The sequence below is a fragment of the Streptopelia decaocto genome (genome assembly GCF_964273445.1).
Source record: "Streptopelia decaocto genome assembly, chromosome: 7".
NCBI classification, from domain to species: domain Eukaryota; kingdom Metazoa; phylum Chordata; class Aves; order Columbiformes; family Columbidae; genus Streptopelia; species Streptopelia decaocto.
In genome coordinates, this window is record NC_138661.1 from 25,146,801 (window position 1) to 25,164,724 (window position 17,924).

Consider the following 17,924-nt stretch of genomic DNA (forward strand, 5'->3'; position numbering starts at 1 on the left):
AGTAACCTGCTTGGTTGATGTGCGGCAAGTGGTGGATGCTGTCTACCTGGATTTCTCCAATGCTTTTGGCACAGTTTCCTATAGCCTCCTCCTAGAGAAACTGATGCGTTATGATCTAAACAAGTGGTCTGTGTGGTGAGTGGAGAACTGGCTGACAGGCCGCACCCAGAAGGTGGTGGGAAATGGATCCTTTTCAAACCAGCAACCTATCATGAATGGGGTCCACCATGGATCGATATTGGGCCCAATGATGTTTAAGATCGTCATAAGTGATCTGAATGATGGGATCAAGTGTACCCTGATAAAGTTTGCCAATGGCACCAAACTGCGTGGGGAAGTGGACACTTCAGAAGGGAGGGCCACCCTGCAGCATGACCTGGATAAGCTGGAAGATTGGGCTAACAAGAACATGATGGAGTTCAACAAAGATAACTATAAGGTCTTGCTTCAGAGAAAACATAATCCAAGAGTGCAGCACTGGCTGGGATCTACCTGTCTGGGGAGCAGCTCTGTGGAAGGGGACCTGGGGGTCCTGGTGGACAACAAACTCAATACCAGTGGACAGTGTGCTGCTGTGGCAAAGAAAACCAACAGAATGCTGGGCTGCATCAACAATGGCATCACCAGTGAAGAACTTGTTATTCCACTCTACTCATTGCTTTTCAGGCCACACCTGTAATACTGTGTTCACTTTTGGTTTCTGTTATACAAAAAATATGTGGACAGGCTGCAGAGGGTCCGGAGAAAGGCCACAAAAATGATCAGAGGACTGGGAAGCTGCCATATGCGGAAAGGCTGAGAGAACTGGGCTTGTTCAGGCTTGAGAGAATAAGGCTTAGGGGAGACCTCATCACCATGTTCTGGTATTTAAAGGGTGGCTACAAAGAAGATAGAGACTTCCCTTTTACAGGAAGTCACTTGGAAAAGATGAGGGGTAATGGGTACAAGTTGTAGGATGGATGGTGTTGCTAGAGGTTTCTAAACCTCTGTTGCATGCAACTCTAAGAACTGATTTTGGGAATGGGTGCTGGTCCTCATGAGCTCAGCATCCTGTCATCCTTAGGGTATCGTTCTGGACTTCCATGCTTTTTTCTGTTGCCTTACCTGTTAAAGATCACCAAAATTGGATACTGTTGCAGGTTCTCTTTAGGTGCCGAAGTTTTTGATGTGATTCTGATGCTTGTGTGGTATATCTATCTTGTATATGTGTGTAAATATATATATATATACACATATATATATAGTGTGTGTGATATATCTATATATATATAGAACATCTGTTCTGTACAGGAGATAACTATTGCTATGCTCTTATTTCTTGAAGAGGTTGGTGTTCATATTTGCTTTGTTTCTGGAGAAATGCTGCTCATCATTTTTTCCAGTCACTGAAGCTAGAACAGACTTGTGCAGGAAATGGTTTTGTATGTTTTGTCTAAAGATTCAAAAATTTCATCTTAGCTTGTTCTCCAGAAGGCGACAGTTCCACAGTTAGTAGTTATTTGTTCTGGCAGAAATATACTGAGAAGTTGTTTCTGCCATTCTCCTGGATTTAGCAGTTGTGAGTGTTTTTTAAAAGTTGTTTGAATTGGTTGTGAAAATTAGTAGGAATAGTTCTGCTAGCATGGCTTTTTCAAAAACCTTTTTGTCAATGCATTACAATCTTTTCCTGAATTGAGCCTCTCAAATGTGCTTAACATTACCTTCCAATTAGATGGGTGATGTTCTACTGAACTCAGTGGCTTACTCTGATGCAAAATCTTTGTTGTGCTGGTATCCCACATGCATTGTAAATGCGCACAGTAAAATCTTACTGACAAACCGCTTACACTTCTGTACAGCTTTCAGGGTTTTTATGTGTTGTGCCAGAGGAAGATGTCACCGAATGTTGCAGAAACCTGTCCATGGGGTTGGAGGGAGGTCTGGCCTTATAGATCTGTCTTGTGCCTCCTGTTTCAGAGACAACCTTTAACAGATGTGTGACCTTTCACATTTTATTTTCCTTGTGGTTACTCAGCAATTCTCAGTGAAAGAATTCTACCTGAAGATCATTCCATGGCGCCTTTTCACCTTTAGAGTATGTCCTGGCACAAAGGTGAGCCTCTTTCCATGTAGCTGTCACTGCACCTTCACGTTATTAGCTTGTGGTCCTTGTGAATGACAGTCTGAATTTTGCTTTTGGAGAGAAGGGTTGTCCCTCACGGAGCAACATTTTGTTGCATAAAAGTCAGACTTTGGTATTCCCTCTCAGTGACTAAATTCTGCTAATATTTATAAATAGGAGCCAGTTGTATCACTCCTTCCTGCATTTTGTCCAAATCCTAGGCAAAAATCCTTGTTTCTTTTGCATTTCTCTTATTTATTTTCCTCATAACCTTGCTAAAATACTGTAATTATGTCCACTGAAGCCCCTAGGCCAGGGTTTGAGGTTTGAAGCAGCCTCCTAACTGGAGTTTGGGTGCTTGAAATAGTGTTGCTGTTAACTGCTTCTGTACGGGTGAGCAGAAAAAATCTTAGGGTGCAAGTGGTGTTGCTCTGTCTACTGAACATGCTGTGCCTTCTGCATGATGGGTTTACCCTTTCTTGCATCTTTTTGCTGCTAGTTTTCATACCTTGGTCCTGACCCTGTGCACAAATTACTGACACTGGTGGTGGATGATGGGATCCAGCCCCCTGTGGAACTCAGCTGCAAGGAGAGGAACATCTTGGCAGCCACTTTTATTCGCTCTCTGCATAAAAACATAGGTAAAGGGGTGGTGAGATGGGTACAGTAGTCCAGGAGTTAGCACTTGAGTCTGCTAGTTCCCCTTAGGAGTGAAGGTTGTCAGCACTGAATAACATCTGATGAGAACTCCTGGAGCCTCACATTCTGTTCCTGTTGGTGCTTCCAGTGAATGTATTTCATCAGGCCAGCTGTTCCTTTTCAGTTTGGCTTTTCTGTCACACTTTTTGAAAGAGCACCTGCGAGTATCTGAATCTCAGCAAGACTAACTGCAGACTGCCTTTAGAGTGCTGGTTCCAAACTTTGCTGTAATAAACTCATACTTGGGCTGTAAAGCTAACCTGCGCAGTTAGCCCTGGGAAGTCTTCTAGGTGTTTGAGGTGTTGACTGCTCAGGCCTGACTGAAACTGTTCCTGTTCACAGGAGGCTCAGAGACTTTCCAGGACAAAGTGAACTTCTTTCAGCGAGAGCTACGTCAGGTGCATATGAAAAGGCCTCATTCAAAGGTCACGCTGAAGGTCAGCCGTCACTGTCTGCTGGAGTCGGTGAGTGCACAGGTCACTTTGCATAACCCCAATGCTTCCACCATCCTTTTTCTTCTGCTCAGTGCCTAAGGAAATCCAAACTGCTATGTGCTAGGGCAGCTACTCTAAAAATGATTAGTCCTTCTGTTTCAAGGCAGGTGCCAGTAGACAGCTTGAGACAGGGAAAAAAAAAAAATCTCAAGGTAGTTCCTCTGTGTTCATGTTGGTATTGTGTGGGATGCTGTGTTCCTTCTCTACACCGAGTAAGATCAGATCGATTTCTTAAATAATTAGGAAACTTCAGCCCTGATAAATTTTTAAGGAACTTGTCACAGAGTAAATCAAGCCCTGAGACATGTCTAGGGCAAATGCATGCATAGCCTGTAAAAGCAGGAAATCTGCTGGTGCTATTCTGTCCCCACTTTACATTGGAACCTGAGGCCCAGAGAGAGGCTGTCTACCTGTGTCGGATTTGGGAGCAGAACCTGGAGCTCCTGAGTCTTTACTGTTTTTCTGGTACAGAGCTGTTTGGTGAGATAAGCTGTCAAGTCAGGTGTTTCTGAGCTGCATGCATGAAGCTCTGGCATCGGCAGGCTTCTAGTAGTAGTTCAGTGTGATGGTAAAATATTCTGGAGAGTCCTTAAGTCTTCACCAAAGCTGACATGAGCCGATGTGATTCTGAAATTGAACTTAAGAGTAATTCATATAACACAGTTATTAGCTGATGTTCTAAATACTGTGTATGAAGGGCAGGCAGTTATCCTGACTTATTGTTTCCACATGGGTCTCATAACAGTAATGTTATAAAGATGGAAAATAATGTTTCTGGGGAAAGTGGGAGTGGCTGGGGTTTCCCTTGATTTACACTCAGTAAATCTGTGGTTTGGAATATTTTCTGCACGTGGGAGCTTGCAGTGTTTACAAGACTACGTTTGGGTTAATAGCTTGCTACAAAATGACTTGGTTTCTAAAGAATATTTCCATAACTATTTTTTCCTGCTGTTTTGGAGATTCCTGCAGTGTCACGAGGAATGACATAGCCTAGTAAGACAGAGAGAATTAAGTGCCATAATAATAATAAATATAAGCTTTAGTGTCCAAGGTCAACAGGCACAATGAATGTGACCAATGTGTTTAGCCAAGAGGTGTGACTAGTGTGATGCTCTAACGTATTTGAAAATAAGCTAAGCCAAAGCTATCTGTATGACTGAGGACTGCTGTGTAGCTTTTTAAATGTCCTTTAATTGAAATCTAGAGTGAGGACACAGGAAGTTCTATGCACTTGAAATATTTTGTTACTTTTTTTGCATCGTGACTTGCTTTAAGTATGAACTCAGTGAACCCTTCAAGCTGTTTTCTAATTATCTCTGAAACATTCCTTTTAAAAATCTAACTCGTGGGCTGAGAGTGCTGTACAGAAATTGCTCCTTCCCACAGGCATTTTAATACTTTAAACAATACTGTACTGCAGCCTAGAGAGGGATACATCTGTGCTGTGCTAAGACCTCACACTGTTTTTAAGATGAGCTGTATTTATGTGGGTAATGTGTCTCATAATAGAAAATGAGCAATTGGCTTCCGTGGTTTTGGAAAAATAAGAATTCGACCGGAGGCCTTCTTAATTTTCACTTTTATACTTCAGAGTACTAGACTGTTTCTTGTTATTTGTGTTGCTTAAATTGCCCATCCACATGTGTAGGATTGTATATTGGGTATGAGGTGCCAAGCAGTAATGGTTGCTGCTGTTCTGTTGTTGTTTTTTTTTTTTTTTTTTTCAGTCTTTTAAAGCAACACGAAATTTTTCTGTTTCTGACTGGAGCAAAAACTTTGAAGTGATTTTTCAGGATGAAGAAGGTGAGTTATCCTATGAATGTATTTGTGGAACAAGTGAAAGGAATGATGGTGGAGTAGTTTTAGTCTGAAATTCTGGTTTCTTGTAGTATGTCTATCCTTTGTGGCTTTCCAGCCCTTTCACTTACTCACAGATGTTAGTGAATTATCCTGCTGATGCTATTCTACCCTTACTTTATGTAGGCCCAAATAAACATTATTAGGACTAGGTTTGAGAGCAGAACCTAGAGTTCTGGAGTCCTCGTCTACTGCTTTTTTGCTATAGAGCTGCTCACTGCAATGAGCTCTCATTTTGGGTACTACTGAGCACCATTCATGAAATTCCTGAACTGATGACCCACAGCTGACCAAGGTTGTTTTATCTTGTAGCTCTGGACTGGGGAGGTCCACGCAGGGAGTGGTTTGAGCTCATCTGTAAGGCGTTATTTGATACCACCAGTCAACTCTTTACCCGCTTTAGTGATAACAACCAGGCCTTGGTGAGTCTGCAGTTGCCATGCTGAATGCACAGAAATGTGTGCGTTGACATGCTGCTGGTTAAATAATGACGCTGCTAAATTCACTAAGTGATGTGCAACCTTTCCCATTCCTTAGTTTGCCTGCACAGTCACTTCCACTGCCTTTCTCAAGGCTTTGCTTAATGATCTTAACCCATTGATGTGTCAAACAACTGGTTGGATGAGCAGCAGAGAGTGGCCAGCCAGCAGGGAAGACTGGGAAAGAGGAGGTGGTGTCAGAGTGTATAGAGGCTTTGCTTGGTCTGTATGTTTCAGATCCATTTCTACTTTCATACAGCTTCTGGCCTGTGAGTGTGAAACATTTTGTATGCTTCCTAGGCAGTCTCAGGAGTTTTATTTCTATTGTTTAGCTTTGAGGTTGTTACACGAAAGTTCCTGAGACAGCCTGAGAGATGCAGTGACTTGAACTGGTCCTGTACTTGCTATTTGTGCTTGTCTTGTGTGGTACTTGGATGTTTCATTTTGCTTCCTCTTTGCAGGTACATCCAAATCCAGGGCGTCCCACATATTTGCGACTCAAACTGTATGAATTTGCAGGCCGCCTAGTAGGAAAGTGTCTTTATGAATCATCTCTGGGAGGTGCTTACAAACAACTGGTTCGGGCTCGCTTCACCCGATCCTTCCTGGCTCAGATCATAGGACTTCGTATGCATTACAAGGTAAAGCTTCCTAGCCTTGTCTGGAGACTGGATTGGTCTGGTGAGAGGTTGAACGTTGGTATAGTAGAAGCAGATCCAGAGTCCTGGTTAACAATGTATGTGTTTTTCTTCTCTCCATGTCCCTGCCACCTTTTTGTTTCACGCAGTATTTTGAAACGGATGACCCAGAATTCTATAAATCCAAAGTCTGTTTCATACTGAACAATGATGTGAGTGAGATGGATCTGGTCTTTGCTGAAGAGAAGTATAGCAAAACAGGACAGCTGGAGAAGGTGAGGGAGGAGGGAAGGTGGGACAGCTTAACCACTTCTGCCTGTAGCAGAGGAGGCTGAGAACTCTTTGTGCCCCAGAAAACTGAGCTTACTCTGGGCACTAGCTCCTTGCTTGGGCTTATTTTGGTTGGGAGTTCAGGTTTGGGGAGTGCTGCTCGTCACACCTCAAGTGTTCTCCTGTTTTCAGGTGGTGGAACTGGTGACAGGAGGGGCTCAAGTACCAGTGACCAATGAAAACAAGATCTTGTATCTAAATCTGCTTGCACAGTACAGGCTGGCCAGTCAGGTTAGAGAGGAGGTGGATCACTTCCTGAAAGGTACCGTGCTGTCTGCTCCCCTCCTTTCTGCCTTTATGTCCCAGGGGATGACAGCACTTGCTGTTCTTCTTTCCTCTTCTCTTCCAGGTCTTAATGAGTTAGTTCCTGAGAACCTCCTGGCTATTTTTGATGAGAATGAGCTTGAGGTAATTGCTGCCTCCCTAAACATCTCTACCCATACTTCCCCTCCTCTCTGACAAATGAAGTGTTTTCTGGGTCTGGAATAGAGCCAAGACATTTCTTTTCTAAGCATTTTAAACATCTGTAATCTGCATGGTAGCTGTTGCCTTTTTTCCTGGGCTCCTGACTTTCTGACTGCAGTCTCTTGCCTTTCAGTTGCTTATGTGCGGTACTGGAGATATCAGTGTCTGTGACTTCAAGGCACATGCTGTAGTGGTAGGAGGATCTTGGCACTTCCGTGAGAAGGTAAGTGAAAGGGTTTCTTCCTCCTTCTTGCTGAAACGAGTTATCCCACCTACAGCAGAAGACAACTTAAAACTGAGAACAGATTTCTTGGGTGGAAATTAGGCTTCCAGGACAAACTGGAAGATTTGGGATTCAGAAGTAGGACTTATATGCATTATGGAATAGCATTTCACATTAGAGAGATCCTTCAGCCAGGCTGACTAGAGATGATGCTTAATCAGCAGCAGGTAAAAATCAGCAGCAGTGGTCTTTTTAAGAAAATCCATCAAAACACTAATTAAGGACAGTTCAGCAGGGACTCGGGAGGAATTTGTGGAAATTTTTACTACTGAAGATGTTCATGGTGATACACTTAACTGTAAGGGATGCTTGAAGATCTTGGTTGCAGCCCACATGGAGTGTTTAGAATTCGGTGCTGGGGTAAAGACTACTGATGTAGTAGCCTAAATTTGTACCCTGTAATAGTTCCCATTCCTCCATGCCTTACCCAGTGGGAAGGGTATGGGAATGGTAGCAGCTTCATTTAGAAAAATAATAGAAGCTGCCAAAACACCCAAGACGAAAAGAGATTAGAATACAAGCTTCTGACTGTAAACACTAGGATGGTTCCACCTTCCTGGAAAAGTACCAGAAGATGTGGAAAAGCAAAAGATGAGTATAGTACAAGAAGCACGTAAGCTTCTGCATTGTAAACCTACCTCATTGCCTGTGCAGGTATTTTTGAAAGTAAAATCTCTGTGGAGAAAGCAGAAGCCTTTCTGCTTCAAGGGAAGGAACTGGTGGGAGACAATAGCATGGGACATCTCTTAACTGATAAAAAACAATGTAATACTTGCCTCTACGTGTCACCCTGGTAAAACAAAAAAATTCTGACTATTTACTAGAGTACTTGCTTAGAAGGACAATTGACTGATCTTCTTGCAACTCGTTTATATGTTTATTTGATTTCCTTGGCTGACCTGGCTTTACCTTTCCTGTTTCCTAACAGGTCATGAGGTGGTTTTGGACTGTGGTCTCCAGTTTCACGCAGGAAGAGCTGGCCAGACTCTTGCAGTTCACAACTGGTTCCTCCCAGCTGCCCCCAGGAGGGTTTGCTGCACTCTGTCCATCTTTCCAGATCATTGCGGCTCCAACTCACAGTACTTTGCCAACAGCCCACACTTGGCAAGTATTCTGGGGTGGAAGGACTTTCTGCATTGTGCTTGTGGGAATGACACTGGCTGGTTGTGGTGGGCAAGTGGTGTATAACATGTGATGTCTGTGACGCTGGTGTCAACCCATCTAAAAGCAGCTGATGGGGATGGTCCCCTCTTGGATCTAGTCTGAATGGAATTTTTCTTTTGTTTTACAGTTTTAACCAGTTGTGCCTCCCTACTTATGACTCCTATGAAGAAGTGCACAAAATGCTGCAGCTAGCTATCAGCGAGGGCTGTGAGGGCTTTGGCATGCTGTGATTTTCCCCTTTCCTGGAGATCACTTAGCCTCCTGGCTCTTCGTGGCAAGACCCAGGTTCAGTCCTCTGCTTGTTCTCCTTCCCTTCACGTGGGCAATGGAGGCAGAGCAAAGACTCCATGTGAAGGAATTCGTCATCCAGAAGATGTCACGTGGCCTTTCCGTATCCCAAATATGTCATCAAGAGCTCAGCTTTTCCTTTCCTTCATGCTCCTTTTGGTTCAGTGTGAAACAGCAAAAAGACTCTGGTGCATTTATCAAGGAAATACTGCACTTGATTTGCCTGCACCCTGTACACCCTTCCTTCTGTGAGAAGATAAAGTTCATAAGCAGAAGTTCCAGCGAGGTGCAGGAGATCTGCTGAGCTGCCTTTATTATAGCTCTCTGGGAGGAAGAGGGAAAACCAGCATGGAGCCCTCTGGAAACCTGGCTCACAGGAAGCCTTAGTAACTTTCCATGTCTTGGCTTGACTTTCCCAGTGATACTCCCTGATAGTTCATCTAACTCTGTCACTCATCAAGAGTATAAGGCTGTTTATTCTTTAAGCACCTGACCCAGAAGGGTCTTTTCCACCTTGCTCTGGATGCTGCTGTCACCTGTGCCACAGAGAAAAATGGGCAGTGTCCACTGGAAGGAGTAACCCAAAGGGAAGAACCATCTCATGGGCGCCCAAGTGCTGGCCCTGACAGTGATCCTGTTCTACCTCCACCAGGGTCCAGCAGCAGAAGCGTCCTTCTGCAGTGGTGGCTGGTTATGAGCCTCTGCAAATGAACTGGAAGAGGAGTTTCTCCTCCATTGAATGTTTCTGACAGTGGATGTTGCACAGGAAGCTGTCTCATGCCCCTGCCTTTTCCTTTCCTCAGGAGAGAGTATGGGCTGAGTGTGATCCCTCAATGCTGAGCACCAATGCCTGTCCCGTGTTCACCTTCAGGGAATGTGTGTCATGTAGTAACAGTGACAGGTCAATAAGCAGCTACAGTGTGCGATGGACTTGTGTTTGTTGTTGAGTTGATGGTACTGCGCAAGATTTGCTTTCTCAGCCCCGTCATCCCACAGGGTCTTGGCTTCTACCTCTATCATGCAGCAGCCAGAGACTTGCTTTCTCTACTGCATTTCAGGCAGAGTTTCCAGAGGGGTGCTGGAACCTGGAGAGCAGCTGGCTTTCTGTCCTCTTGATTTTCCTACCTTCCTTCTTCAGCTCTCCTTTCCTCCTGTTCCATTCCATGCTGCTGGCTTTCCAGCACAAAATGCTAACTAGAACTTGACTCAAGTGATCTCTCAGCAGCCTGCACGCACCATTGTCAGGCTTGTGGGGAGATGAGTAAGCAGACCAGCATGAGAAGTGCTGGCTTATGACTGGGGCGTGTTCTTGCTGGCAGTCCATTCAGCCCTTCCCAGGGCAATAAAGGGAATCTGGGAATCTTGATGACTTCTTCAGTGAAGCAAAATTCCAGATCTTTTAAGTTCTCAACAGTCCATTAGACAGTTCAGGTCAGGAGTCAAAGGCATGCAGGAGTCAAAATGTGAGAAACCTACATTGGTACTACCTGCAATGTAAGTTTTCATTGGGTTATGGAGTTGCTGGATTTCTTCCAGAATGGAGTTTCAGACTGGCATCCCTGAGCTAATTTTAGAGCATCGTGTTAGATAGAAAGTCGCATAATAATATATTGCCCTTTTCTGCTGTCCTCAGAATTATCCAGGCAGACTTCTGCACGGTATGGATGTTTTAAGATAACTGTGTGTGCTTTTTCCAGTATAGCTTAGTTGAATTGAATGGGAATTTGGGGGAAACATTCTACATCTAGAAAATGTTTTTAAGGCAGCATCTTAGTCATTCTTGGGCTGAGTATGTTACTTCTGTACAGAAAAAACCAAGTCATTTTGGTGCCAAAAAGCAGCCAGCTGAGCACTGAGACTACTCAGGGGGATTTCTTTGCCTTGTGAATTCATTCCCTTGCTGGAACTGAGGTGCTGGGAGGCTGCCAGTTTGAGAGTTGCCACTGTTGCACTCTGACAGATCACTTTAAGTGCGGCCATTCTCCCTTTTTTAGTGCAGGCTCCATTCTGCAAGGTCATGACCTACTTTGGGTGGAGAGTATGGTACCATTTTATTTACATTGCAGATGGCTTCCGTGGTCAGTAGAGTTGCAGCTCCTGTGTTCTCCATGCCACCACTTCGCTGCTTTCTCCAGGGCCCAAGAGGAGGTGGTGGTGCTCGGCTTAACTCCTATTTGCTGGGCGGTGTAACTTGGTGCTGTTCCCATGTTGCAGCCTTGTCTTGCAGTCTTACCTGGTGAGGATGTTTCCAGACTTGTAGTTATGGGCCAACTCTGCCAGTGACATCTTCCTCAGGAATCTATTCCCTTTTTCTCCTGAGCTGGACTTTTTTATTATGAGGAGGAAGTAGCTGGACATTGGGCAGTCTTCCTCTGCTGGAAAGAGCTCCAAAATGCCTCTCACAGCATTGTAGCCAGCACCCCATGTGTCCCAGCAGCTGTGCAGATGCCAAGGACTTTCTTCTTTTACACAAGTCAGAACTGTGATGGGTGCTCTTAATCAACTAAACATGTCCCCATTGTTTCCACAGGCCCCTGGCTGGTCCCATGTTCCTGAGATCCATCACAATGTTTCTAAACTTGTCTCTAGCTTTACACCCTTTCCCAGAGCAGTCACTTTTTGTGCTGCCCTTAACACTGGCAATGGGGATGTGCTTTGGTCACCCATACTATATATTACTTCTGGCAGAGGCTCATTACTTTTCGTTTTACCCTCTATTTATTCTCACTTTATAGAGAACCTTCTGTAGAAATCTTTGGGATCCTGGTATCATCTTGGATGGGTTCTGTGTTTCCTGAAGCTGCTTTGAGGTGCGGAGGGTCTGACCTCAGTCTGCACCTGCGGGCAACGTTGCATGTTTTTTAGAAACTAGGAGCTGTGGTCAAATCCTAGTTCCCTCTGGTGGATTTCTGGCAGAGTTCAGCCAAAATTTGGAAGCCTGTGGTTGTAGTAGCTGATTTTGTAAATAGTTTGTATAATAAATAAAATATTTTAAAAATGCTACCTTCACAGCTTAGTGTTCTTTCGGGGCTGTACAGAGGGAATCAAACTGGTTAGTGCTCTCTATGAGCAAGGGGCCTCTCCCGGTTTTCAGGTGTCTCACTGAGGTCTGCTGCAGCAGGGAGAGGATAATTCTCCACCTGCAGCCTTCCAGGATGCCTGACTGAACCCAGGGCCTGAGAGCTGCTGCGAAGAGGCAGGACTCTGGGCTGCGGCTTACAGGCTACTGCAGTAGGTTGGAAAATGGGATGAAGCAGCTGGTAATGCCAGAAAATATTTTAAGGACTCTTTTATCTAAACTAACAATGCAGTTGGTGCCGTTACTTTTTCATCTCACTGTGTTATTACTTGATGCTCTGAGCTGCAGGTATTTGCACTGCTTGTGCTTCACTGTACTGTCAAGAGGGTTAGATCAAACCAGGAGAGGAGGCAGCATTTCAGTCCTTTGCACTGTTTTAAGTTGTACAAAATACTTTCAGATTGCAGAGTGGAAACAGTCTACCTGCAAGTGTCTGCTGACAAACAACAGAGTAATTAGTTTGTTGACAGCTTGTTACCTTCAGGGACAATATTCAATTTCTGTGATGCTCTGAGCTGTTCCCAGCTCTGACAAAAACCGTTAAATTTATTACTAGTTTTCCTTGGATTTTTTTTTTTTAGCTTAAGGATTAAAATAATAACTTTAAAACTTGAGAAGATTCTGCAACACGATTCTGTGTCCATTAGCATTGCTGCCCATAAAACAATGAAAACACTGTTTCCTGGGCTGTACAAAGATTTAGTCCATCTTCAGGCAGCACAGCATGGGCTGGCTGCATGTGTTCCACTATATAACTAGACAGATGTTCTCCCGTATGAAACCACTGTTAAGCCTTGATTCTGGCTTTCAAGCCATGAGCACTAGCTAAATAAGAGCGAGCAGTGCATTGAGTCTTGGCGATTGTTCCGTAGCATTGTGCTGGGTCATGGTATTATTTAGAAGCTCCTGGTGGGAGCAAAATTGTCTTACACTGGACTCAGGGAAAACAGAGGCTAGATAAAGCAGTGGTGTTATGAAGAATCCAAAAACTGAAATCACAGAAGCTGTGAGTCTAGAGCTGCTTGAGTCAGGGTCAAGGGCACTAAGAGGTGGTTGACTTTGTCTGCAAACCTGGCACGAGCAAAATGGTACACAACAAATCTTGTGGACATGTCTACACGTCACAACCAGTATTAGTAATATGGCCTATTAGGAAGGGGGCCAAATTGAGGCTGAAGTTTTTAGAAACTCTGGGTGTGAAGGAGAGCACTCAGCATGCTGTGTTACTTTAGCATGAAGTAGGTTCTTAAGTTTCTGCCTTTCTTTGCAGGGTGCATGATGTCCTCTGGTTGCCTGTGTTGTCCATCCTGATCACCAGTTTTTTTGGATGTCTTGGAGAGGGAGTGACAGTGACTTCTTGTGGACTCCACAGCCTCCATTTATCCTGGCACCTGGCATGGACTTGGGAAAGAAATTGTGCCCATGCACATGGTGCTGGAATCCTACATGTCCCAGATTGTGTCTCCAGCAGTACCAAGGAATTGGCATGATTTCTTAGGATACTTGATTCCGTACAGGGCCACTTGACCTGGGATATGTCAAGTTGTGCTGCTTGGGAAATTGGAGTTTTGGTCAGTTGAACCAGGTTGTAACTCCTGGTTCCCACAGTGAATTACTGTGTTTTATATGGTTTTGACTGTTCTGCTACCATCTTCTGTCCAACTGACCTGGCACATGACAGCAGAGGGAGTTTTAACATGTGATGATGGGAACTATAAAAGGAAAAAAACTTACAGGAAACAGCAAAGTCCACCAGAACCTCAGCCTGCCTTGGCACCAGCTGTGCAGTGCAGGATTGGAGATTTTTAGTGTCTTCCTCTTAAACCCTTTCCTTGATTTTGTTTGTTTGTTTTTCTGTGTGTGTTGTGTTTTGTTGGTTGGTTGGATTTTTCTTGTTGTTGTTGTTTTGTTTTTAATTGAATGCTTGAGAAACTCTAATCTCTGCTCTTTGGAGCATGAAACTTGATTGTAGGAGGGAGGTGTTACTGCATGAATGTGTTCATTTTTAGACCTAATTTGCTATAACTTTTTTTTTTTTGTAGTAAAACAAAACAGCTGTAGCTGAAGTTCACCCAAAATTCCTGATCAGTCTTTTCCAGCTACCCTTCTGCAGGGATGGCATGCTGCAAAGTATGTTGAGGCATGGGCAATTGCACGTGGTGTTGGAAGCGGGGAGTGAGGCCAAGAGCCAAACATCTCGGCCTTGGTATAAAGCTGCAATGAATACAGATGAAGGAAGCAGAGCTCTTGCACCATATGAGGGATGGAGAAACTGGAATTGGCCTAAGGCTGCTCCAGAGCTTTCTCTGAGGCATGTGAAGGCTAGAGTGATTTGGGGTGATTTTGCAGGGGAGTGACTTTGCAGTGGCCAAAACCAAACTCTTCTCTCCCTCTCGAGGCAATTCTCTGATAAGTTGCGAGAAGTATCTTGGCCTGTACCCACCCCTTAATTTGGGGATTTTTGCTAACATAATTCTGAGGGCCTGTAAACCCACGCAATTTTATGCATAATCTTGGAGATCTCATCTCTTACAGAAAGAACAGCTGCTTGCAGCTCTCTTGTGCTTCGGTAACAGAGATGAGATAGATAGTGCTGCTTATTGCAGTGGGTGAAGAAACACAAGGAAATACAAATGAAACCAGCTCCAAGGGGTTCAGATTTGTCTGGGTAAGTGGTTTGCTGTGTAGAGGCTAGCTCAGATTTGCAGAGATCTTTATTGCTGGTGTGGGACAGACTCAGACTCCTACTTAAGGAAAACTGGCAGCCCCTTCTCCTGATCTGTGCCCAGAGCAGTCAGCAGCAGTACACAGCCTTCCCTCTCCTGGGCTCCTTTATATTGGAAACAACAGGTAACACACTGGTAGCAATTGTAGTCATTGTTGAAACTAAAAATTATAGTATAAAAATGTCACCTTGCTATCTTTTGTAAGACACTGGACTGTTGTTTTTGTGCCGCGTGTCCTCACCCATTGAGAGCATCTCACTGACTGCTGTCACTTATGCTGACCAGTGTTGTCTTGTCTTCTTCTGCTTGCTCTCTTCCTGTTCATCTTCTGTCCTTTCTTACCATCTCATTCCCCATCCCACAGAGCATACAGTCTCTCAGTGTCTGGATGTTGTGTAGCTTCTTGCACAATGGGTCCCTGTTTCAAGATGTGGGCTCCTAGTGCCACACAGTATCGCTATTAAAAATCAAGGGCCTAGTTGTGGGTAGCCCGGAGGCTGTCACATTGGAGGGCTTAACAGATGCTGGCTGTTCTGGTAATGAATCTTCTCCCCTTTAGAAGACTTTCATGACATCTGCCCTGGTGCCTGGGGCTGCCATGCTCCCTGACTCGGCTCCATGCTCAGACGCCGTGCTGCCCAGCTGCCTGCTGAGCAGAGCCATGCTGGCCGGGCTTGGGGTGCTCTGGGGGATGTGGGGCTCAGGGGTGCTCAAGGTGCCGCGGTGCAGGGACGGGTAGCGATGTGGCAGCCCTGTGCTGTCAACAGAAGGTGGCTGTGGCTGGTTGGCCACCAGAGGGGGACCGATAGTCAACTTGAGCTGGTCAGGTTTGAGAGTGGCCAGCTTCAGCTCTCTTGAAACCCTGCAGTTTGAGTTACAGTTGTCTGGGGGTTTTGTTGTTGTTGTTCAGTAGATCTCTTAATCTAGCAAATGAGTTGTCTGGCAGATTCTCTTGCTGTGCTTCTAATCACCAAACGGAAGCATATGAGAAGTGAATGAGCGTCCAGGGAGCATCCCCTGGTCCTGCACAAGTCCCTGCTGCACCACTCCCCCTTGTCCTTTTGTTTTCCAACAGGCAATACATTTAAAATGTATGAAAGGAAGCTGGATTTTCATATGTATTATTAACCTGCAGCACTGTCTCTCAGGAGACTCAGGACAAATCGCTTAGTTAGAATAATGTGCATAACATGAACAAACAACAGCAATAACACTAACCAGATTAGATGTGTTCCCTCAGGCTTTGAGACACAGATTAGTCATCAGTTTGCAAGGGGGGAAGGAGTTTTAATGCATGGACCAGAAAGCAGAATTGAGCTGTTGCACGGAGAGCTGATGTTCTCTTTTTAGGGCTCATTATAACTAAATGGATTTTTTTATTATTAACTGCAGGCACCACTAGACTTTCCAGGGAACCTGGGGCAATGGAAGTTGTCATGAGCTTGGATGAGCTGCAGTAGGTGACTGGAGCAGTGCAGCAGCTCCAGGGGCAGGAGAGAAAAAGGAGCCTGCTACCATCCTCAGGGGGCAGCTGTCCTGCAGTGGCTCCTGCACAGGCGGTGCCTGCCTTGGACACTCTGCCTCAGGCTGGTTTTGAGTGGAGGTGGCTTGGCACAGCTGACCTATCACTTTGCAGTTAGCTGTGTCAGTAGCCTGTGGGAAGTGGCTTTCGAAGGCGCTCTGGGAATATCTTTCCGAGAGTTGGCTCTGCTGTGCCTCAGCCCCTCTGGTTCCTACTCCTGAGCAGGGCTGAGCTGCAATTTAAGTGGGAAGTGTCAGGGTTTCAGAGAAGCCACATACCAAACACATTAGTGAGGTGAAATGCACTTGGTACTGCTGAGCCAGCTCAGGCCTGAGGCTCTGACCTTGAGGGATCTGCTCCCCAGCAGCGTAGGGAGCAGAGGGGAAGGCACCAGGTCCAACAGCAGGGGAGCAAGGTGGTAAAGAGTCATGGGACTGGTGGTGTTGGACCCAAGAGACATCTTTAGATTCTAGTGCAGACATGCTCATGGATCAGAAAGCATCTCTGGCTGCATTTCTCAGTAGGATCCCTGCTCCTCAAGCACTTGGTTCAGCACTGCAGGTTTAGGATTGTGTGAAGAGGTAGCCTGTGGAGACTGATAGAGGACCAGAGTCTGATATGAGGTTGTGGTGTTGAATTAGAAGTTTACAGAAGGCTGAAGGGTGCTGAGGAAACACAGATCCTCCTGATCCCTTTGTCCTGTCGAGCAAGGTCAAAGCGACAGCCGGCAGGGATTGAAAGGCAACAAGCACATGGCTAACCAAAGCTGTCTGCTCCACAGATGGACCGAGGAAAGCACCCTCCTAAGGGTAGATAAAAGTGTGACATGGATGTGGATAATGAAAACATCCATGGTTAAATAATATTTAAACCAAACAAACCTTCCTGCTTTGGGGACAAAACCTGCCTGTGACATACAGGAATTAGAAAGGAGTTTTCTTTCTGCTTCTCTTGAAGCCACGCGCTGTCCTGTGGAGGATCCTGGCCTGGAGGAGTGTTTGGCAGCTGGTGGCCCTAGGCAGGAAAGCAGAATCTGCTTTAATCCTGTCATAGATGTCATGCTAATTAGGGTTGAGCCAATTTAATACTTTAAAAAGGAACAGGCAGATCCTTCACAGAACTGGGTGTTAACAGCTTTCCAGAACCCTCTCCCACCTCGGGGAGGGCCACCTTCAGTGTCCTGCTGTGCCTGTCAAAGGGGCTGCACAGAGAAGGGCCTCTCCCTCATGCCCTGTGGTCCCAGGGCAGCACCTACCATGTTCCCAGTAGGCCTATCAATGGAAAAACCTGCCAAATATAGTGAGAAGCCTTTGACATATTTCCAGAACATCTAGGTGTCTGCTGTTAGCCAAATTTCAGTAGTGGTGTTCTGTTCCCTGGATAGTTTATTTCCTTTATACTCCTTTCTGAGCTGTTGGGTGGATGTGAGGTGATGACAAAGCCTGAGCCTGGAAAGGAGCTGTGTTGGAGTGCTGGGTCAGGGAACCCCACACTTGTGTTCTTACATGTCCCAGAGCTGGCAGACTGACAGCAGGGAGAGTGTGCACTGCTCTGCGAGGCCAGCATCTGCCCCGTATGCTTCTCGAGCCTTTAAACCCCGGTTATAGACACAAGAGCACCTTTCTTCCTCCATGGCCCCAGCCTAGCACAGGTTTGATTTAGGAGGGTTGTCTTCTGAAGCCCATCCTTAGTGAGCACCGTGAAGAGGTGGATGCAGCTGTGGTTTCTTCTCTGCCTCCTTACCTTCAGCCCTTTCCCTGCATCTCTTTCCCTGCCTTGTTCTCTTCCACTATTGCTCA

At 45.4% G+C, this 17,924-nt stretch overlaps 1 protein-coding gene across 6 annotated transcripts in view; it reads left to right on the top strand.

Annotated features, from left to right (window-relative positions):
- Positions 1-17,924, top strand: part of AREL1 (apoptosis resistant E3 ubiquitin protein ligase 1) — a 40,742-nt gene that overhangs the window by 12,070 nt on the left and 10,748 nt on the right. For 4 of the 6 annotated variants that reach the window (XR_014184719.1, XR_014184720.1, XR_014184721.1 and 1 more), the window contains exons 9-20: positions 2,015-2,092; positions 2,601-2,742; positions 3,143-3,264; positions 5,022-5,097; positions 5,464-5,573; positions 6,092-6,271; positions 6,418-6,543; positions 6,731-6,860; positions 6,948-7,006; positions 7,197-7,286; positions 8,275-8,450; positions 8,638-9,699. Coding sequence is in view for 2 of the 6 variants with exons in the window: in XM_082059477.1 (XP_081915603.1) it covers positions 2,015-2,092; positions 2,601-2,742; positions 3,143-3,264; positions 5,022-5,097; positions 5,464-5,573; positions 6,092-6,271; positions 6,418-6,543; positions 6,731-6,860; positions 6,948-7,006; positions 7,197-7,286; positions 8,275-8,450; positions 8,638-8,740 (1,392 nt within the window). In the remaining 4 variants the exon portion in view is untranslated. Of the gene's footprint in view, positions 1-2,014; positions 2,093-2,600; positions 2,743-3,142; positions 3,265-5,021; positions 5,098-5,463; positions 5,574-6,091; positions 6,272-6,417; positions 6,544-6,730; positions 6,861-6,947; positions 7,007-7,196; positions 7,287-8,274; positions 8,451-8,637; positions 11,802-17,924 lie in introns of those variants that run through there. The other 2 variants (XM_082059477.1, XM_082059478.1) reach the window with 1 other exon arrangement.